We start from the raw sequence: 23,441 nt of genomic DNA, 5'->3' as shown, positions 1-23,441 counted from the left end.
TCTATCCGAATATAACGAAAGTCCGGCCTTTTGAATTGCAGATTCCTTCGAGTTCGCGGAATGAGTCCGCGACTCGTCCGTCCGAGATGAGCGAGCGCGCGAGGAAAAATGTCACGAGCCGCCGTGGGATGTAAAATGATTTAATGCGATTGTTACGCGAGATGGTGCGACGTCTCCATCGACGATATTCCGCGAACGTCGCGTAGACTACCGCCAAGTGGAATTACACGTCACTCGAGTTCAAATAACTTTATTGAAAAGTTCACTCGCTGAAAAGGGGATGAAAAAAAAATGGTAATTACATTATTGCATCGTAACAATAACCTATGAATCGCAATTACGTGAGATGTCGTGTGTAATCATGTTTCATTTTAAAATTTAAATGAGATACACGATTGCATAAAAGATGTTTGAATAATCCCGCTGGCTCGATCACGCGATATCAATACAAAAAAGTGGACCTGCTGGGAATAATAAAAAAGAGAAATATTATATGAGAGATATGTAATATCGGATGATAACAATAACCGTGTTACGCAAAAAGATCGTGTGAAATATATTCAAACGATCCGAGGCGCTTGATCGACGGTATTAACGCAAAAAAAGGGAATTTCTAAAAATGATGAGGGAGGGAAAGTTGTTGTATTATCGGATGTGGTAACAATAACTATGAGTTATAATTACATGTAACGCATTTAAATTAGTTGTGCGATGCGATCAGAGAAGAAAAAACAATCCCGATTTATAAACAATTCCACGCGTTTGATCGGCGTTGCTGATGCGAAACCGAAGATTGTTAAAAACGATGAAAAAGTGGTTGATATTATCGGAGAGTAACAACATGAATCGCAAAGTGAGTTACACGATACGACGAGATGAAATATGCTTAAATAATCCCATGTGCTCGATTAACAACGTTAATGCAAAAGGGGGAATTGCTAGAAATAGTGAAGGAAGGAAAATCGTTGTGTTATCGGACAGTAACAATAATTATGAATTATAATCACGTGAAACGCATTTAAATTAATTACACCGTACGATCGGGTGAAATAACACAGTCACAATTTACAAGCGATTCTATGCACCTGCTGGGTCAGCGTTGCTGGTGCAAAAGAGAGAACCCGCTAATGAAAAGGTGAAGTTGTATTATCAGACGGTAACAGCATCGATGAATCGCAATCACGCGAGATACATCGAAGCGAGTTGCACGACACGGCGAGATCAAATGTACTTAAACAATCCCACAGACTCAATTAACGACGTCAATGCAAAAGGGGGAACCTCTGGAAACAATAAAGGAGGGAAAGATCGTTGTATTATCGGACGGTAACAATAATTATGAATTATATTTACGCGAAACACGTTTAAATTAGTCACAATTAGTTGCTGTACGATCGGATTAAAATAACAATTACCATTTACAAGCGATCCCGTGCACTTGCTGGAGCTCAGCGTTGCTAGTGCAAAAGAGAGAATCGCTGAAACGACGAAAAGTAGGGAAAATATCAGTGTTGTATCGACACAACAATGTTGTATTAACAACATCGATGAGTTACAATCCCGCGAAATACATCGAGGTCATTTGGGCGATACCGCTGGACGAAAAATATGCCTGAACAATCGCACTGAACAAGCGATCGGCGTCGCTAATGCGGCCCGTGGGTGCTCGGCCATCGCAGGGGTATCGCGATCTTCGCGCATATATCACAACACCGCGACGTTATCGGAGTGTCTAACAGCGCGGTGAAAAACGCCAATGTCATCAACAATGCAGCCGCTTCTTATCCCGATCTTGCCAAGCCATAAATAGTCGTGGTGGCATCGATTAATCGATTCCGTTTCCCCCCTCTCTCTCTATTCCCCTGACGGCGTTCAGCGCTATGAGTTCGCGTCGTCACCAAACCGGCTGCTCCCTCTTCGTCGTCGTTTCCCGTCCAACGAATTTTCGCCTCACCGGTGGGCTGAGATCGCGCGTGAGAAAGAGAGAGATAGATGTCAAGGTTCGCGGTATGAAGTATTAATGTCACGACGGCCGCGTCGCTTTCACGCGCGACGTCCGAGGAGGGGGGATCGTCGGAGGGACGCCGAAGAAACGACGCACAAAGGCATTATTAATGCTTGCGCCGGCAAGCTCGCACGGGGAAATTGCAGCGGCCGCTCATAGAGCTTCGCCTGTCCCTGAGTGCGTTCGACGCTCGGGCGTCCTCCCGACACCGGGAAGTATCGATGACCGATATATCGACGAAAGAGAGAGAGAGAGAGCGTGTTTCTCTCGAACGGTACCACCGAACGTTTCATCGTCCGGAGAATGGCGCCGATGTGAAAACGGCACGACGAGGCTTACCTCGACACGCGCGTGCGCGACTTTGATGGGAAATTTAGTTGGGAATTTCCAGCTTATACGCGGCTATCCGCTCCCGATAAATTTCACCGTAGCAGGGTAGAACGGAAGATAACGGGAAGGGGGGGGGGGGCAGTACGTGTGTAAAGTAGTCAGACACTTGATGTACGCGCGCGCGGAGCTTTGTTTAACTTTAGGATTCATTGAAATTTCCCGCGGAACGGTTTACAGTGCGGCGCGCATCGTGGATTTATGAGCAAGCGGCTCAAACCCCAACACGGGGCGCTGGATGATGCCGAGGGTGAGAAAAGGGCAGTGGAAGAAGCCGCCGGCCACAAAGACGTTATTAATACGAGCTTGCAAGCTCAGCCGTGCGATCCAACTGGAAGTTACTCCGAGCTCCGAGTCTTCCTCTCTCTCATTCATTCCGCATCGCGCGAGCTCCCGCCGTGTCAACGGCCAGTCCGGTGTCGCTCGCGAGAGAGTTCGGAACCGACGAGGGGGGCTTCACTTTCCCTCTAAAATCTAACAAAGTAAGCATCAGAGGCGCCGAATGTAAATATAACACGTTGAAATCTTTCTACTCGCGGAGAAGGAGCGTTTCCTCGTTATTGCCTTTCTTCCTTCTTATTTTTTTCACGATGCCTATCGCGTGTCCTTGCTCGTTCCCTGAATTTCTCGGGAATCTCACGGAAAATTAAGTGAATGGCAGCGGTATTTTCGTACGAAGCGATAGTGAAAATACAGTCGCACGAAATCGCAAGAGGGGGGATGCTTCGCTCAAAAGCTCGGGGTGAGTTCCGACGCTGTACGAGCGAATGCTCCGATCGAGTTTGGAGTGACTGCGGAAACGATTCATTTTGACGATTTGAGTGTCAAAAGGGAGAATCAAATGTATAAAATAATTAAAAGTGAACGAGTTAATAAGTTGTTAACGAAGTTATATCTCGCATATTTTGTTCAATCGTAGTGTAAAATGGAAAGCCAAAAAAAAATTCTCGAGGAAACGTTCGAGGTGACCAAGTAAGATCTGTTTATGCTCCTCACTTCGCTCCTCACTTAGAATCGTACGTTTGAAACATTACACTTCTAACCAGAACTCGTGTAGATTTCCCAATTAGAATCCACAATTAACTTGGGAAATCGGACCGCATCCCAATTAGATCCCAAGAAGTTTTATATGCGAAACGTGGTTTCCGGGAACTGTAATACTTGCCTGTACGAGTCAATCACGAAGAGATTGCGACACTTTTTATAACACCCTTTTTATAAGTTTCGGAATACATCTCGTATCCGATAAAAGGATTTGTTTCTTTCTTTTTCATAATACTCGGGAGATACATTTCCCTATTGGATGGGAGATGCATTGTGAAACTCGTCGTAGAAAAAGCGCCGCAATTTTTTTGCGACTGACCAAACGAAGCTGCCGGATCGTCAGTACTCGACACAAAAATAAACGGATTGGGAGACGTTGCGGGTGAATCTCGATTTTTTCCGAATCGATATTACACAATGATATATACACATAATGATACACAACGATATTACACGGATGCATTTATATTACTTCGTACGTGCAAACGTAGCGCGATTTATCTTGAACAGTGGCGGCATCTTCGAATCTTGAATAACCACTGCCTTTTATTTTCATCGCTTCCGATGAAAAACGCGCTATTTTAATACACCACCGACGGGAAACGAGAAGTCTCGTTTCCATACAAATACGCGTCGCTGACGGGGAACAAGATTTCTCGTTTTTCACACACGTGTGCGAAATTTCAGCGAAATTTCAATGAAATTTTACCGCGTCGTTAACGTTGTTAAGCTTTTGTATTTCTGAATGCGTTGACGGCCGTGATTGATTATCGATGAGAAATTCACTGAACAGAGGGAGCGCGAAGCTTGTGTATTTAGATAGCGCGAGCTTAAGTATTATTTTTAAAAAAGATTCAGGCCTCAGTGGCGCGGGTAACTCGCATTTGTAGTGCGTCCGGCAAAATTCAAATCTCCGCGTTCTACGAAAATATACCCGCGATACGTTATACAGCGTCGTATAAGCTAAGCTCGATTTGGAAGCTCACGCATGTCGGCGATGTGGCATGACGTGAAATTAAAATGTCGAGCAACAAATTATTTAAACTTATAATTCCTTTCTGCTTTGTGAGCAACGTGCCATAATCAGGCGGCGATCCTCGGGGAAGATTAAAAGGAAATCCGCGTCGAACTTCAGATCGATGCTGCGGCGAATTATTTATTTATGCACTGACATTTTAATTAATGCACGCGAAGCGAGGAGGAGGGAGGACGCTTTCAAAATCAAAGATCTCAGAAAGTTCACAGAGACCGCCTTCCGTGAGAAGGACGGCCCGATCGCCCCCGGCCGCGATTGCCCGTGGTGCACATTTTTATCTAGAAAATGACGGGGTAATCTGCGTTGGCATTTCGTGAAAACGTTCTACCGCAAATTCCCAGCGCTCACCGTCCCGTGGCGAGTTTCATTCCGACGGTCGTGCCCGCCGTAGAACAAAGTAATTCAGATAAGAGCGTCGTTCGATGCTCAAGCGCTTTGCTCGAGAAGAAATTTTGACGCTATTTTGACGCTCTTAAAGAGATTGCAGGATGGAATGAATTTCATAAGATTTCGATGAAATTTGCATGTATACGTCAAAATATTATCTGACTGTACCTCAACATCGCTTCAAGTTCATATTTATTATTTAGATAGTGAAATAAATATATAGAAACGCAATTTTGTTTAATAAATATTAAATTTATGAATGGCCCCCTTGCTACTAGAAATGCGACATTAAACCTTATAATCTCTTCAAGGATATTTTGCGCTTACTTTAGGCGGTCTATGAATTAATAGAACTCTATTTTGATGACGCTTATTAATTATCTGCTTGAACTTTTGATTCTACAGATTTAATTGTTAATGTTACCTCGATAAATCTATTTTAACGCTAAAACGGCAAAAACTGAAGCTACAGACATCATCCGTTTCAAAATAGGAATAAATGATATTATTAGATTCGAAATTGAACCTATTTTGCTATCTTAGCTCTTACTGTATTGTAGATTTAAAGGTTTGACATAGAGCCAAAATTTTTACTCGGGTAATTCCGTCAAATGAAGTCGACGACGAAGAACGATCTTTCATACCTCGTCCACGCTCGCTTTTCCTTCGCTTATGCGTCGCGAGAGTGTGTCTGATTTTCCTCGGAGAGAAATTTTTATAAGCTCCGCTGCGTAAGGATTCCGTTTACGGCAGAAGTATCACATGAACGACGCGGTTGGACATTCGAGACACGATTTACGGAAACGTTCGTTTCTATTAATATTTATCTTCAATTTTCTCCACGTCGACGGGTCTATTCCGGACGAATTTGGAGGAGCGGAGCGGCTGGGAAACGGCACACAGATTCCCATTAAAAATCCCTTTCCCTTCCTCGACATCGGCGAAGTCGCACCGTCATCCGTTCGCTGGCGGATTCGAGCAGTACATATATCGGACTGACGATGATCGGAAAGCGCCGCAAAGCCCCCCTTTTCTTCACGCGGAATTCGACTCGTGTCGGAGATGAAATCGGCCGACGTCCGCGAGACGCGTCGTTAACATTCGCGCGGGCGGCGTGGCTCGTAAATCATCTTGACAAATGCACGGTCGCGGGCGATAAATCGTGGGGGAATTTTTAATCCGCGAAACGAGCGGAAGAAAGGATTAGGCGGCGAACGGGAGAATGCCCGGGCGGAAGGAAGGAAGGAAGGAAGTAGCGGGAGAAAATGGAGTTCCCCCGAAGTGGGAATAGCTCCAGGGCGAAAATAAGTTTTCGGGACGACGGGGTGAGGGTAGATAAAATGAGTCATACAATTATCCGGTCGCCCGTCGTTTTTTCTCGCGGGTCTTCTTAAATAAAAGATCCGTTGTCGGAGGAAAAATAACGGATCGAGCGCACGTTCCCTCGTCTCTCGATCGTTCGATGTATCGTACGTGATGTGAGGTCTAATTCGGAATCACAGACACGTGAATCAAATGTATCAAGTGTCAAAATATTTATATACATAAGTGAGCTTATTGAAGGTTAACAGATTAGAGGTTTAAAAAATATATAAAAAACTGGTTAATTTTTAATATCTTCAGGGATATTGATATATATATATATGTGTATTCGTTTAAGGTTGATCCGTAAATTTATATTCTTAGGATTTTTCCCAAATTTTTACAAAAATAGCATATTAATCGAAACACTATCTATGAAAACTACCTGATGTATGAAAAATCATTGAAAGATTGACTATATAAAAGTTGAGATAATTGAAGTCAAAGTCAGTACCATTTACATGTATCATTGTTATATTAATTCAATCGATCTTTCTTCTCCGTGCATATGTCATATATATGTCACTTTACAATTAAAAAACATTATTTTCTTCTGATTTTCATAAATTCATCCGTGAAAAGATTAAAGAAGACATATTCGATAATTCAGGTATCTGATAAATAAAAAAACGGCTATTCAAAGAAGTGAAATGAATTCCCCGTTCCCACATTCCGTAGATACGATACACCGTGTAAATGTGTCACGTAAAATTAATTCCTATAAAATCTTATGAATATATTTCGCTCGTTATAGTTGCAAATTTTTAGATGTCGCGCGATGTGTTCGCATATTGCGCAACGTGTTTCTAGGTTACAAGTCACGCGAGCGAAATTAAAAAAAAATTATGCCTCGACATACATCGGCGCTCATTTATATATGTCCGGAATATCACATGGAATTAATTCCGAAACCAAATCTCGCGCGTCAGGTCGAGATAAATAAATGTTAAATGCTTTCTCGCTACACGGCTGAGGCAACGTTGAACTATAACCGCTTGATCGAATTATTACGTGAGTCACGCAACACATCTTACGCCCCATGCAAGACAGAAAACCAATATAAAATGAACGTCAGACAGACGGACGGTTGACGGTGGCGTGGAATTAACTTACAGGAATTTGCGGCACGAAAGACGAGCAACGTCGTAACTTATTGCGCCCGCGAGGCTCGAAATTAAGACTTTGCCTCGGGAAATGCGTAGTTTTGTAGAAATTGCGTGAAGTTTATTTGTCAATAATGCGGCGCAGACACGTGCCGCCACGTGCTATTCCCACGCTCGACAGCTGTGACCCCGAGAATGTATAAAATTTCTTAAGAGTGCAATAAACTCGGACACGAGTGTCTCGGATAAGAGAGCTACGATTATAATAGGAACTATTTAAGTAGCGAATATCCGTTTGTGGTCAGACGTCGTCGAAGTATGACGGAGAGTCGTTGCGTCGTTGATTGTTAGAAACCTGAAATTTGCCGGAAAATGAAGGAAAAGGTGATCGTAGTATTTAAACTATTTAAACAGTAAATGTCCCCGACCATTGTCAGACTACATTGATGTACAAGGAGAAGTCGACGCATTGTCACACCAGAAACTTAAAATTTGCGAAGCACTGACCAGAGAAAAAGAGAGAGAGAGAGAGAGAGAGGAAACTTCACTGAGCAGGACACTGGCGTCCGTGTCTTCAATCCTGAAAACCTGTTGTGTCCCTGTTGGAGGCTGGCAAGAGCCATTACTTTCCAATTTTGCGCCATTTCAACGTGCAAAACAGCGTCTTACGATGCTGACAAGTAGGACGGCGTTGTTGTGGGAAAAATGGCTGCCCTAGGAGAAGAAAAGCGACAACAAAAAGATCGCGTGTATGGGTATGTATGTATGTATATTGTGTGTGTGTGTGTGTATGTATACACATTCTCTACGACTGCGAAGTATCTGAAATTCTCGCCGGAAGTTTTATCAAGTTTTCGACCTGGAGAACTGGGTTCTCCGCGCGAGGAGGCGACCGGAATGTGATCGAAATTACGAAGGGTAGTTGCGAAAAAGCGGCTCTTTTGGAACGTCCTTTTGAACGCATCGTCCTGCCACCACGCTTTCGTTATATACTGCGAGCAGCTGCGACGAATTACAGCGGTCAATAAGTTTCATATCACGAATCGTATCCTTTTGAAATTGTAATTTTTTCTATTTATACGCGTTGAGACAGAAAATGACGATAAAAAAATTATTTTGTTACAATTCAAGGTATGTAGGGCTATACTTTAATGTTTGTAAACTAATAGTACGAGGTATGAAAGTAAAATAGACATATTTTCACTTTAAATTTTTATTTTTAGTTTTATACTCAGAAAAACAAGAATTCTTCTTAAATGTTATATTATTAGGCGCCTTTTGAAGGTCTCGAAATGAAAACCACAAAAGAACATGAAAAAATAGAAATAGAGTGAGAAATTTTATAAAAAAAAAGTTATAACGAAAAAATAGAAATAGTCTCTATTTTCCTACGTCTTCGTATTATTTTAGACCTCTAAATTTAATTGACAAAGTATAAAAAATATTTGTTGAAATTTTTGCTAAAGTATTGGCACACTCGGTATGCACAAACTACATGATTTCTACACCAGATAAATATTTATTTTAATCGGCAACTAGAGATATTAATTTTGAAATTTTTATCGTTCTCGTCACATATTGAGCAACGCCCAATTCATTTTCATGTGTACTTTCACCGTGTAAAAGCATTTATAATTCTGTACGGCTAATATTTACTCAAACTTTGTAGGGAGAAGTCGGAATTTTGCAAAATTTTCAAATATGGCGTCCCCCGAAAAAAGATGATTTTGAAGATCCTTTTCTTCATATCACGAAGCCTCAAACGTCAAATTCTCTTTCGACCGTTGGTTACTATATGACGAAAATTAGGCCTAAATTTTGATTTTAATCATTACACCTACGATTAGCATCATAAAATTAAATTGACAGTTTACATCTAAGATATACACTTTTTTTCATAACAACCAATGTTATTGTCGCGCACCCTCGAATCGCGCGCCCCCACCGTGCGTTTCATCATCGCTTAGAGGTCACAGTATTTTTGTTACATAATTTCGCGAGGTTACAAGACGTTACGTAAGCAGCTTACAAGATTATATCCGCGATAAGAGAGCACGGGAGGCCGCACGGGGGGACCGAATGCGAGAAAGTTTGCGTCGATTGGGAAAAAGTTTCACAGATTTTCTTTTTCTCTCTTCTTTTTTCTCGCGATATCGCGGTGCTTAAGAAATTTCGAAGGTATACCTGATACCTCTTTCGTTCGATTCGCATTATCGCGCTTTCCCTCCCTCATTCGACGTTACTATTCGCAAATGAAAGGGATATTACCGAAGCTATGAACGGTAAACGTGTACTCGCGCTAAGTCGACATTCCGAAGGTGCCGTCTGACGTTCCTAGTCTTATCTCAGTTACAATCAACAAAGGACCAGGTGTCTTTGACGCGCTCGCAGTTGCTGTCCCCGGGAGATACTACAGCAAAATACGGCTCATTATCCGAGCATTACTAGTTCGGCTGCGCGATATTAAAGGGCCATTAAGCGGCGCACGACTACGAAGGGTGGATCGAGCGTGAGAGAAGGAAGGGGGAGGGGGGAAGAGAGAATAAAGCAAGGTACGATGCGCGCAACGACGAGCAGGACGGCGAAAATGGAAGACACAGAGGTCGAAAGCTTTATCGGGAGCTTTCGTAGCGGGGCTCTCGGTCCCGTAAGCTCCAAAATTAAACGGAAATTACTTTAAGCTAATAGGTCAGTATCGGGCGAGCGGCATGGGTGACGCGGGTGGGGAGGAAGAAGGGGGAGGGATGGGCGAAACTACGCCCGTGATTTTCCATTTTCGTCCGTCCCGACGGCGAAGCACGGGAAACGGACGGTCGATGAAGATCCCGCTCGCGCGCAAAGCAACATCTTCCGACCGCCTCGAGATTTGCGGGCTTAACGGTGTAAGCTCGGTTGTGACGTAGCACGATTACGTACTTCCAGCGTTTGTAAATTGTTTCGTCAGCGCGCCCGGCGCGGTTGTCCCGTTAAGAGGATTCCGAAAAAACGTATTGCGCGGGACGAGAGAGGGTGGATAAATGATATAACATACGGTGAGTCGAGCTCACCGTGGAATTTTTCACGAGCCGGGAAACGTTTACGCACGCAAAACATTCAACCAGGTGCGACAAGCTGTCGTCGACTCTTTGACTGCCGCTTCGACGTACGTCAGGCAGGTGTCATCGGTGCGGTGAACGCATACGTGCGCTTGACGAATTCTTTTGAAGCTTATATATCGAAACGAAAAGCAGCTCGTGTCGAAATTTTTGCCCTATGTTAAGTTTAANTATATATATATATATATATTTATTTATTTATTTATATACATATATATATATTTATTTATTTATTTATTTTAGTATATATATTTTTATTAATATAAACCTACAATAAAATTCATTAAATATTTTGCTGAGACTGCAATTTCTATTTATTAGTATGCGATACGATGCGAAATTCGCCGATAGGAGATTATTAAATGGTAAAATTTTTATTCGCGTTGAATTTCATGAAACAGACGGCTTCTGCCCTCGTCTTATTTAATCTTTACTACTTACATCAATCTTAACTGCTTATTATTTAGTGATCTTTATTTTTATCTAATCGGTGGATTCGACTTGAGAAGATCACGCGAGATGAACGAGATGAAAATTTCACAACTGGAGAAAATTACGTCGTAAGAGGACTATCGTCGAGGGGAGGGGTCTGTGACAGCAGTTTACATTTGAACTGGGTCGCGTACGTTCGCCGCGCGGAATCGGACTCTTCGTCTCGATACATTACTTCCGGCTTGCCACGAAGTTTTGAGCCCCCGCCTTCGATCTGTCGATACATCGGTGAGACTACACCACCCTCTTAACGCGTGGTTGATTCTTCATACAATATATTCAGCGATGCTGTCTCGAAGATGGAAAACATCGAAAACGAGAACTCGCACGTCGACTCGATCACTCTTTGTCGCGTTCGAATTCATCGTGATTATTTTTCGAACGCCCGACAAGAGAACCGGAATATTTGCAAGTTTTTCAACTATACGCAATATTGATTACTTCGACCCAATTAGCGCAAAAAGAGAAATGACAGTGACGCCAATCCTTCGCATATTTCTCTCTCTCTCTCTTTCTCTTTTTCTCTCGACGCGATATTATTTTTGTAACAGTAAAAATAAATTTTTTTCATATTATTTTCACATTAAATTTTTCATATAAATTACTCCAGATTATTTTTATATTTATTTTCCACGTCAATCGAGAGAGGTCGCTCGAGATCGCTCTCAAATTAACCGCGTTATTATTAATCGCTCGCAATCGTTAGGGCTACACGAATGCATATCCTTACGTCATCGCGCGAGCCGACGACGTCATCGCGCGGGATTACAATAGCAAACGCGATGATAGATCGCGTATATAGCCGCGATCGAACCTGTTATTCTACGTGAGCCAACAAAGTGTCACGAAAATAGATGTCCGATGTATGAATATCGAGGACTCGATAAACTCATGATTATGGAGAAAACCCTCGGGAAGCCTCCGGGCTCACCCTTATTCGCGTCCGTTATCCCGTCAAATAGTCGGGGCTAAATTTATACCCGCCGCTGACGCCGCCGCAGATACGTTCGCCTAAGTGCTCGCCCTAAAAGCCATAACTCGTTTTCCGTCCGTAGTGTCTTTCGCAGGCGACGGACGAGTGCGTCTCCACCGGAGTTCACGAGCTCGTGAGCGAAGGAACTCGGTTAAAGGCGACTTTCGATCATTCTCACGAGGGGTAGGGAGGGAAGGAGGGAGAAAAGAAGAGAAAACGCGCCCGCCACTTTCCGTATTCGTTCAGCCGCCCCCGGGATTCCGCCCCGATTCCGAGGCTGATTCCGCCGTTACACGCCGGAACACCGTTATTCGCCGGACGACGCGACGCATTTGTTATTTCCCGCTCGCGGATTCCGCGATTTCTCTCCCGTCAATGACGGTATATCCCGCGAGAGTAACGGAACGCGAAGCGTCGAATCACTCGAGGCGAGAGGAGAAGAAGAGAAAAGAGTCTTGCTTTCTTCTTAAACGTAGGACGGCCTTGCGAGCGAAGGATCTCACGGTTCGACGGGCGGAAACGAGTGCAAGTCATTCGGCGCCCGACAGAGCTAACAAGGGTTGTACTGAAGAATATTTTATCGTAAGCATGTAAATCGTGTATTACACGACACAACCTAGTTTCTTTCTCTCTCTCTCTCTTTCTCTCATTCCGCGATATTTTATATTCACGAGCAGACATTCTTACACCGAGAAAAATGTTTGGCGTTCATGGCTATAATTGTGAGGATTGGTATGAGAATTAATAATAATGATAGTAATGTTCCCAGGTAGTACATGTTAATTTCATATACGTTCTTTAAACGTATATATTTCATAATCGTGTTACATACGTTTAAAGGACGTATATGAAGCTAACTATCCACCACTTGGGTTTTGTAAAAATTTTTTGAGGATGTATCTAAATTTTTTAGAGGGGTATATTCAAATTTATATCAAAGTTTTTGCAACTTTGTAGTCAGAAAAATTATTCTTGTGGGAAATATTACTATAATATTCTGTTAGAATAACAGAGAGATATGATTGACTCCGAAAATGGTCATAGCTTGTAGCGAGATTAAAGATTTGATTTCCGAGTGTATCGTTCACGTCGCGAAAAAATTACGATTAGTAGATCAGATGTGAAGAAAAGAAGAAAGGATAAGCCACGTTGACCGTTCGGTCATCGGACAAGGGAGACGCCTATGCATGGCGATGATGTTCTAATTTCGCCGAGCATCGACGGTCCGGCTTTCCATCGCCGTTGGCCAGCGCATTCGAGTATTCCATTCGCGATCGCCGGAAGATTAACGGCCGTCACAGATTCCGACATCGACGAGGGACGTCGGCCATGCCGCCCGGGTGTCCCACGTGCAGCCGTCGATCTTCTCCGCTGCGGAGATTGCGCCGGCGGCAAGGATCCGTGCGACTGCGACTTCGCGAGACTCGAAATGTCTCGTAAAACGCAAATCGCCCCCGCGGGATTGAGGGTGGCTTGCATTAAGGAGGTTCAAGCGTTTGATTTAATATAAGATATACTTATAATCTGCACATAATACAAAGGCTAATCGGACTAACAATGCATAACAGAAATCTTTTTACCGCAGTAATCTTTTTACCGTCGCATTTCTGAGATATTAAATTATAAATTTATATAGTACAGTCATATTAAAACCTCATAATACAACAAATTTCTTCTAATTTGACATATTTATATAAATAGAAACTTTACAAAATGATCGTGATAATAAAATAAATATTTAATAAATATTTTCTAATGAAGCATATCGCATAATTTGGTTTTGTCTTGTTGTTTGTCACGCAGAATATTTTGGAAATTCTCGCAATATACGAATGGAAATATAGTAACATCGTACATATGGAAAGTTTGCGCCAGATCTGAAATGACATATAAACTACTGGCCGTTAATTTGAATAAATGCTAAAATTATTTGAATTTTAATAAAGTAAAAAAAAACGCACATCACAGTAATTACTGGTTTATTGCAAGGACTTTGTATAACATTAATAAAATTTCACGCATAATATTGAAGTTAAAGACGATATTTCCAAACTGGTACTTATCGCCAACGGCAAAAACGCCGCGGAAGGCAAAAGGAGATGAGCGATAATTTGTGTTTATTTCGGGAAAGTTTCGCCGGATGCGCCTTTTTTCCTCCTCTCCTCACCTCCTCACTTCTTCCGCTTCCTCCTTCCTCTCCTCCGTCTCTTGCCGCTCGTTCTTTTCCTGTTCGACGCCAATCGGGACCAACGAGTGGCTGGTGAAGTTGGTGCTCTTGAAAACAAGACCGGCGCGAAGCGCCGTGAGCATAAAGGAATTATAAGAACCGCGAGAGGAGACTCGGAGAGACGTGCGGCACACAACGACGTTATGCGGGGAACGTCTGCGCAGAGGAGACGGCTGCTCCTCCTTTGTCTTCGCTTCCGCCCAGGTACCCAAGGCAAGACGGTATCAACATTCCTCGTAATCGGCGTTAACGTTTACAAAGGGAGACGGCGAGTTTCGTCGCACCGCCTACGGCGTGTACGGGAAGATTAGTAAACACGGACGCGCCGCGAATTCGAGACCGTTACAGTCGACGACGACACCCCGCTGGGATATTTCTCGATCTTCGAGCGACGTGAACTCGCAAAATCCGACGAATAATTCCCTGAATTTCGGGGTGTTTTGCATGTAACGCTTCATTTGTTCACGAAGAAAATTCGATGGACGGAAGATGAATCCGACGTTGAAATCGTGCGGCTCGCTAGCACACCTAAGTTCTCAATCGCTTTCGTTCAGAGTGGCCTAATCTATAAGTATATTGAACTTTGAACCTCGAACCTGTCGCTAAGTATAACAGCTGTTATATACAGTGAAAGCTCCTTATTCACGGTTTCCTTATTCGCGTTTTCACTATTCGCGGGTTAAAAAAAATTGCGACACAATTCCTGTATTCGCGGCTAAAAATTTCTTTATTCGCGGATCCAATCGGTATATAATCGGTATCCAAATGTAAAGGTGATATTTTTGCCACCTAATACGACGATTTTACTTCAACCCATGGATCAAGGAATAATCCAGGCCTTTAAGCTTTATTACATTAAGCGAACCTTCAAAATCATACTGAACGCCATGGAAGTTGATCCTGATATGAACGTTATGCAATGCTGGAAAAAATTTGACATAGCGAAATGCATTGTTAACATAAAAGAATCGTTGGGAGAGCTGAAGCCAGAGATATTGAAATCATGCTGGAAAAAACTGTGGCCTGTTCTGATTGTCGAAAATGATGAAGAATCCGTGCAAATTCAAACTTTAACTGCAAACATGGCTGAAGTTGCGAATCGAATAGGACGAGATGGCTTTGAACAGATAGAATCAAATGACATTCAAGCGTTGCTTGAATCGCAAGATGAAGATTTGACAGAAACCGACTTAGAGGAAATATTAACTCCGCATTCCATTAAAGAAGAGGCTTCAACGAGTTCTGAAAAGGTGATCTTTAACTTGAAAAATCTGAGTGAAGGCTTACGGATGGCAAATGAACTTCGTGATTTTTTTATGAAAATTGATCCGTATATGGAAAAAAGTCTCATTTTTAAAAGGCAAATTATGAATACCACAGCTGAATATCAATCTGAATTGAAAAACCTTTTAAAAGCAGCAAAACAAGAAAAACTTACTAAGTTCTTTAAACCCTTGCCTAAGCCTGACAATAATCAGTAATAGATATTGTTAAAAATCACTTATTAAATTTATTTTATTCCGATATTTTTTTTATATTTTGGAACCATGGAATGTATCCCCTATAATCCTATACAAATTACCATTCCATATCCACGGTTTCTGTATTTGCGGCAAATTTATGGAACATATCCCCCGCGAATAAGGAACTTTTACTGTACTTGTAGATTAGATCATTCTGAGAATAAAGTCCTGTGACATTTTGACGAAAAACGCCCAAATTTTTCGTTTAGAGTTATTAATTAAAGCAAAATTGAGTTATTAATTAAGGCAAATTTGAGTCATCAATTAAAGAAACTTCTATATACGGCCATTCGCGATCAATAATAACTTGAACTTCCGCGCGCTGCACGCAAAATGGTAGAAGACTGTTTTATTCACATTGATCTAATCTGCAAGTGTGTGACGGTTGGTATTGGTCTTGCATCAGACCTTGTATGCAGGATTCTGATCGACGGGAACGAAACGCGGTCTCAGGATACTTGACGGCGTGCGGACGCGTGCGGATCGGCCGCGAAACGCACGCGATACGCACGCGCGTTTAGCGGCAGAATGCGGCTGTGAGTTAGATCATACAGCTGCTTACCGGCCAGCTAGCCCCGATAAGGGTGATATATAGGAAGATAGGCGTGAATGTAAATTGCCATAAATTATAATTTCATGGCTTCCGCGATTAATTCTCGATGAGCGAGCCGGAAGCTGCGAAATTATCGCGGCAACGCGCGCGATCGGCGGTAGTCGGTTGAAGCGGAGAGAGAGAGAGAGAGAGAGATCGCTCACAATGGAAATTTCGGGAAGGGGGGGAATTGAGGCCTCGTCAAATCCGCCATTTTACGCGCGCATCGACGTCTCGCCGGAGCGATTTTCTCCTTTCTCTCTCTTTTTTTTTTCTTTCTTCCTTCCTTCTTCTCTTCCTCCGAGAGTTCCCCGATGCACCGTTCAACCATTCATCGGGATTAACAGCGTCGAACATACAAGCAAGGCACAAAGAAAACGGGTCGCGGCAATTCGGTCAGACGTAGGTCCTCCCTCCGACCTATTTTTTCGCGGGGCTACACTTTTGACCTCGGAACACGCGAGCATCCCCGTGCGGACATTTCGGTGACTCGCCGCGACACACCGCGAGGGGGTGAAATTTCGAGGTAGCAAAACATTGTAAGCGGAATCTCCGACATGTACCGACACTCTATTAAATATATCAATAATATCCTCTGGTGAATCCGTGCGTTCGCACTTCCTCTCAGTCGTGATTCGTGAGAGCTACCGAATGTGTCAATGCTTCAATCAAGAAAATTTAATAGAACATTTTTGCATCTTTTTAATGGAATTTAGACTTATGTTATCTCAATATTTCGTGTTGAGTCGATATTCAACATGTATAAGTGTTAAAATAACACTTGTAAGTATTAAAATAACACATTTTGTACTTCAGTGTTGATTAATATATTATGAATATTAAAATCTCGCGTTAATTTCTGATACATTTGTGATACTTTTCAACATATTCATCTCGTGTTAAATTAACACGAAAATTTGTATAGACCGTTTATGAGACCTGCAAAATATATTAAATTTATCACAACATTTTTCACCGTACAGCGTCGGTGACGATAATCTTACGCGTATTATTATTACTATCTTCCGAAATAGAATCGAATGAAGACACAGCTGAGACCGGAAGTGGAAGCTGTAATTTTCGCGGGATCCGTCTCAGTACGGTGAAATATCCAAATCCGATCGTCGCGAAGGTAAGAACAAGCGACTGCCGTGGCGCTTGACTTACCTCACGATAAATTACGAGAACACGAATTATCCCATCCAAATACAAATCCCGCGCGGCGCCAAACAATTGTGTTCCGACGTGACGACGTGGGAGTACCTTCCGGGACGGCGATTGCGCGCCCGCCGAGGATTAAGATTAGATTTATCCGGCCCTCGTTTTGTAATCCCTCAATGCGGGGACGCTCGGGATAATAAACGCGACGAAGAGGCTGCTCACGGTCGCACGCACCCTGGTATATTTATGGCGCGTGCGCGCTTCAATGCCGCGGCGTTACCATGAATAGAAGCTAAGCAACCCTAACGTCACTATGTTCGGATTACGGGACGGGGTAATCGCGAGAAAAAAAGAGAGAAAGAGAGAGAGAGAAAGAGAGAATGCAACGACTCCATATTCATCACTTTATTAGATATGTGTCCGCGCAAAAACGGACATCCATTACGTGATTGCTCCTCCTTGTAGGGTGGAAAGAAAAGGAGAGAGAAAGAGAGAGAGAGAGAGAGAGAGGTACCCAGGTCGAAATTTGGATGCAACGGTGACGCTCCTATAAGGATAATTTAGACCGTACTTGCCAACTGCTCTTTTAAACCTGTAATTCTAGAGATATAATCTGCTATCTTGAACAACCTATTTTTGGCGTTGGAACAGCGAAAAGGAAACGCCTCTTTCGGTGGAATAATCTCGACCGCGGTATCGTCGATTTATGAGCGCTCGTGTCTCTCTCTCTCTGGCGATGCGCTCTGATCTGTAAATTGTAGCCGCTGAAATCCCAGCCTGCTATGCAAACTTCTTTTCGAGAGAGAAGTTCTCGATCTCCTTCCGTCGTCACACTCCAGAGAACTCTCCAACTTGACATTTCACTGTCCGAGCTCGCCTCGCCGGTGGCTTCCGAGCTCAGCGTGATTGAAGCAACATAATTGCGTCGGGATTTTCAACGGTACGTCCTCCTGCCGTCAGATTTGCGCGCGCGCACGCGACAAGCCGATGTAATACTTGACAAAAATCACTTCATGAGAGACAGAAAGAGAGAGAGAGAGAGAGATTACGCTGTTAATGTGGAACTGGGTCGACCGGATACCGGACATGCAGTGGAACGTCCTTTCAGTAAATCCTAATTTCATCGCTATAATCCGCCGTGCAAAACGCGCCCGTCGATATGCACGTAACTGTGTGCGCATAATCGTCCGGCACGGATCGACCGGACAAGGTACATGCGCGTTCATCCAAAAATTCACTTCATTTCGAAACAATTCCGATATCATCAATTTCTTTCCTTTTTGCGTTCGACACAATGCAAAACATCGTTCGAGATAGATGATAGATAAGTGTGTTCATTCTAACTCTTCGCTCCATAAGAGCGTTAGATCGCTGCGAATCGGGGCCGAATTTTTGTATTCCCATTTGCACTTCTGTCTTCACTTTGCATTTTTATTTTCATCCTCATTTTTTACCTCTACTTTTGCACACTACCAAAAAGTTCTCCATATGTTACTTTATTTCTTATACGCGCTTCAGAGGAACCGCTCTGCAAACGGACGCCCGATAGAATCCGACACGGCCCGCCACGCATTGTTAAATATAATTTAGCCCGATCTATACCCGCTTCGGTAAAATCAAATTCGAGAATGATTCGAGTCATTTTGTTAACGGAAGAAACTAGATTATATTTGTGCGATACACGCCTTCAGCGCTCTCTTGTCGGACGTTTCACCGGGCCGCGTAATTCAAGCTTCGTTTTCCGACGTCTCGGCCGCGGTCGCTCGCGCTTATGTGGGACGGTTGAAGATTTAATTAGCGGCGATCTAGCGTCCAGTCGCGCGCTGATTTCATTAGAGCAAGAATATCCGGCGGAATAATATCGCTCGTTATAGAGAGAAAGAGACGGAGGCGTGGATAAATGGAGGGCGACGTGGACGATGCGCGGAGTCTCGCCGATTTCGTTCCTGAATGGTCCTCCTTAACGAAGCGACGGTGTACCCTCGTTAAAATTTCACGTAGCCGATTGCTGTTTAATGCGTCGGGATTTCGCTCTCGTTTAATCGAAAACTGTCAGCGCGGTCTTGCGCGCGCAGAACTACGTGCGTTTGTCGTGGGGCGTGGACGCATATACTTGCGCCCGTTGATTTGGTCGCGTTAATTAATTGATAAAATAGGAAAGTAAATCCTCCCCCCTCCCGTCGTTAATTAACGGAGACCTTTCGACTGGATTTTTCTTCATCATTCGGAGACTTTCGACGGGATTTTTCTTCATCTCAGCGTGTACCGATTCTCTTGTGAAATATTCTTATGTTTTGCGCGATAATTAATGATCCTTCCCGGACGGCCGTTATTGATCTCGCAATCGCGCGTAATATACTCGTGTAAAACGAGAGGGAAAAAAGAGAAAGAGAGAGAGAGAGAAAAAAACAGCGGCAGTTTCGCCGAGCGAAGAGTAATTGAACGTGCCGTGTCGAGCGCTCGCGTCGATTGGTCAAAGTGTAATGATTTCCGGCGAGCGCGAAGTGTACGCCTCGTAAAACGCGGCACATGTATAATCGCGCTAATTAGACGGCCGCCCATACTTGATTAAGCAATCTCGGCTCGCTCGAGCTCAGTCGATCGCCAATTGCGAAACTCACGACGAAACGAGCCCGGGTTTTCTTCACGGCGAAAAAGATCGGTCGAATGAACGAGTGACGACGACGACGAATCGACGGCGAATTTTCGCCGAAGGGGACGGAATTTCCGACTCCAAGAACCAAATTCGGTTCGCAAGCATAAATCGGAAATTTCGTCTCGCGTTAACGAGAACGTTCCACTCGGCTCGGATCGTTCATCGTCGCGTAAAAAATTCGACCGATCTTCTCCGTAACGATAACGATTTTCTTCGCCATTTTCTATTTTAACCCGAATCTCGACACATCGACACTATCAGTGCGACGAGAGAGAGAGTATGAGAGAAAAAGAGAGAGAGAGAAAGAGAGGCAAAACTCAATTCTCCTGTAAAACTCGCTTTCCTTCTGCTTAACCGGAGTAACTCCGGTTACTACGAAAATTTGAAACTCGATATTGGTTCGAAATCGGTCTGGAGGATCCGCCGCCGAAAATGAAGGCTCGCGCGACGAAGAAAGAGAGAAAGAGAGAGAAAGAGATTCACGTGACGTGAATCTCTTTCTCTCTTAGCGCTCCGGATAAACTTCGGCCCACCCAGCAAACTCCGCGACTCTGACAGATCACGCACGGTTTCTACGCCAGCGCGCTTTTCTCGCGCGACGAATCAAACTTCACAGAAACTCTTCCTCTTCCCTCCGCGTCGCATACGCCGCCGGCCCACTGAATTTCCTATGGGCGCTGTCGCAGGATCCTCGGGATTCCCTCGCGGTCTCCTGTGTCTCATGCGACTCCCCCTCCCTCCCTGCCTCCCGCTCAGGGGTTGATTTAACTGTGACGTAACGCACTCACCGATGCAGACGACGAGCGCCACGGCGAGAATCGGCGGGAAAGCCCTCGAGGACGAAAGCATGCTGCGTGCCCGAGACGTGGTTGGTTGGCCGTTGACGAAGAGGCTCGACGAACGAGAAGATACCCCGCGAGACGGGCAATAAGAGTCACTCGGGTCACTTTGGAGCGTCTTCTTCCACGCGGGACCGAAGCTGGGCTAGGTTGATGGAGCCACTCGGAAAGGGCGGGACCGACGACGGCCCGCGGAAACGAAAAACGCAAGAAAAAGGCACTGCGTGCACCGACCCGCTTTTCTCCGGACGATCCCGCGCTCGATCCCCTCTTGATCCCCGCCGTCAATCACTGGTAACCCCGGGGATACCCTGGTCCACTCTTTCGAATAACACCGAGGACCGAGGATCAATCTCGATCCCTCCACTGAAACGGGACGCGCGCGACCAGAGAACCGGAGTGAAAGCGCGCGCGAGAGAAAGAGAGAGAGAGAAAGGGAGAGAATGAGAAAGAGAGGGAGAGACTCCTTTTTCCCCTTTCGAAAATATTTCTCCTTCAAGTTCTCCTCGAAAATGATGATCGCACCCACACGTTGAGTCTGTTTTCCTTTCTTTCTTTCTTCTTCTTCTACTTTGATCTCTTTTCTCTCTTCTGTATTTCCTTTTTCCTCTTCTCCCTTTAACGGAACCCTCTCTCGCGTGATTAATCGACGACCGCGGGTGTCACGGGTGGTACCCGACTCGGCAGATGAGATGGGAGGGGGGCAGCTTTTACAAGAAGGCGCGTCCTACCACCCGTACGTCTGTTGCGGCGCCGACGTCGGACTGACTTTCTCTACGTTACTCTCTACTACTCTGCAGCAGTGGCGACGCGCCGCGCCGTACCGCGCCGAGCGGTGCCGCGCCGCGTCGTCGCGCGAGTACATCCCGTCACGTGTGCGCCCGTGGGCGTGCTCCGATGCAGGACACCGTCGCAGGAGGCCGTGTGTGCGAGAGACATCGCGGCCCTTCGAATTTCGAACGCGCGCGCGCCTCTCGCCGGAGAACAGCCGCTCAACCCGGAGTCCGGCCGATGTCACAAGGGCCCAGTCACGGCCGAATTTGCGAAAATCGACGATCGGAAATTGTAATCCCGTTACCGGCCGATGCAGAACGGCAGAGAACGTATCTGTGTTGGAAAGCGGCTCCTCCTGCGGACTTTTGCGTCGAGCTTTCGACATGTGTGTTGATTCAACGTAACGTTGTGTATCGTCTGACTTTTCTGCTTCTTGAATTGGCTTCGATGTTTCTAAGCGTTGAAATAACACATTTTACGTGTAAGTGTGCGAATGAACACGAAAACAGTGTACTTTTGAAAAGTAAATTTTGAGAAAAGTAAGGAAAACAATTTACGCATTATTTTGGTATATTATAAGTGTTAATGCGAGAAAAAATGGTGCTTTGCATCATTGGTGATCTAATGTTCGGACGGTAAAAATAACTTTCTGTACTCGTGTTAAAATCGGTTCTCGCTAAAATTTCAGTGTTAAGTTTTTAACATACTCGTGTGTTAATTTAACTTATTGTATTTGTGTTATCTCAATATTTTGCGTTGAGTCGACATTCGACTCAACATATGTATGTGTAAAGTTGGAACATTTTATGCTTCAGTGTCGATTAACATTATGGATATTTAATTTTGTGTTAATTTTTTACATAATATTTGTGGTACTTTTTAACATATTCAGCTTATGTTAAATGAAGATAAAAATTTGTATGGACCGTTTAGGACATGTGAAATGTATTGAATTTGCTACAACATTTTTTTACTTGTGTATTATTCCTCAATATATTCACTTCATATTAAATTAACACACCAAAATAAATAGGGATGCTTGGATGGAATATATGAAATATATTATATTCTAAAAATCTCTTAATTTAATGCAAAATTTTTAATAAAAAGAATTTTAAATATAAAAATAGAAAAAATGTTTTTTCTACGTGCATGGTGACGCAACACGATTGATATATACGGTCTTCTCATTAACACGTCACATCCGATAATATTTAAATCTCCTTTTGTTTAAAAAAGTATTTTTCTTTTAAAGAGGTATTTTTCGTTTAACAGGACCAAAATTTCGACTCGGGATGATCCTCGTTTCCCGTAGCGATGCAAGGCTTCCGTGCAGGACGAGATGCGCGAGGAAGTCGTGTAATTTTCGGTGTTCGATCAGCACGCGACGTTGGTATGAAGAATTCGCGCGCATATTTCGGAGAGATTCAAGACGCATTCCTTTAGCTCTTTAGAGAAGTCGCCTCTCGTCAGGAGTAACTCTCGTTCGGACAGACCACCGATGAGAAACGCGCGCCGTGAAAAGCGGACACGGCGTGAAATGGACTCCGGATGGGAAACTCCGGATGGAAAAAGCTTGCAGCCTTCTTTAATAAATCATACCTCTCTGTGCGACGACGACGTGTTCGTGTCCTTCCCGGTGACGCCGTAAACACGTTTAGTGTCCGCCGTGCGGACCGTCGCGCATCGGTTTACATATCGAGTTATTGCAGTATGCATTCACGCCGTAGTTGTCGACCAGTGCGTACAATGTGTGCGCGTGCATATAATGCGGACGGCAACATT

General features: G+C 44.0%; 1 protein-coding gene across 1 annotated transcript in view; it reads right to left on the bottom strand.

The window, feature by feature from the left end:
- The window catches only part of LOC106742763, a 112,620-nt gene extending 90,963 nt beyond the window's left edge, over nt 1-21,657 (bottom strand). Inside the window, exon 1 of the mRNA XM_014616007.1 lies at nt 20,832-21,657. Coding sequence (XP_014471493.1) covers nt 20,832-20,892 — 61 coding nt within the window. The 5' untranslated portion in view covers nt 20,893-21,657. The remainder of the gene's footprint in view (nt 1-20,831) is intronic.
- Between the last annotated feature and the right edge of the window lie 1,784 nt (nt 21,658-23,441).

Source organism: Dinoponera quadriceps, unplaced genomic scaffold, assembly GCF_001313825.1.
Source record: "Dinoponera quadriceps isolate SergipeBrazil2010 unplaced genomic scaffold, ASM131382v1 scaffold589, whole genome shotgun sequence".
Lineage (NCBI taxonomy): Eukaryota > Metazoa > Arthropoda > Insecta > Hymenoptera > Formicidae > Dinoponera > Dinoponera quadriceps.
Note: the sequence above shows the minus strand (reverse complement) of the source record. Positions and strands in the feature narration are given on the sequence as shown.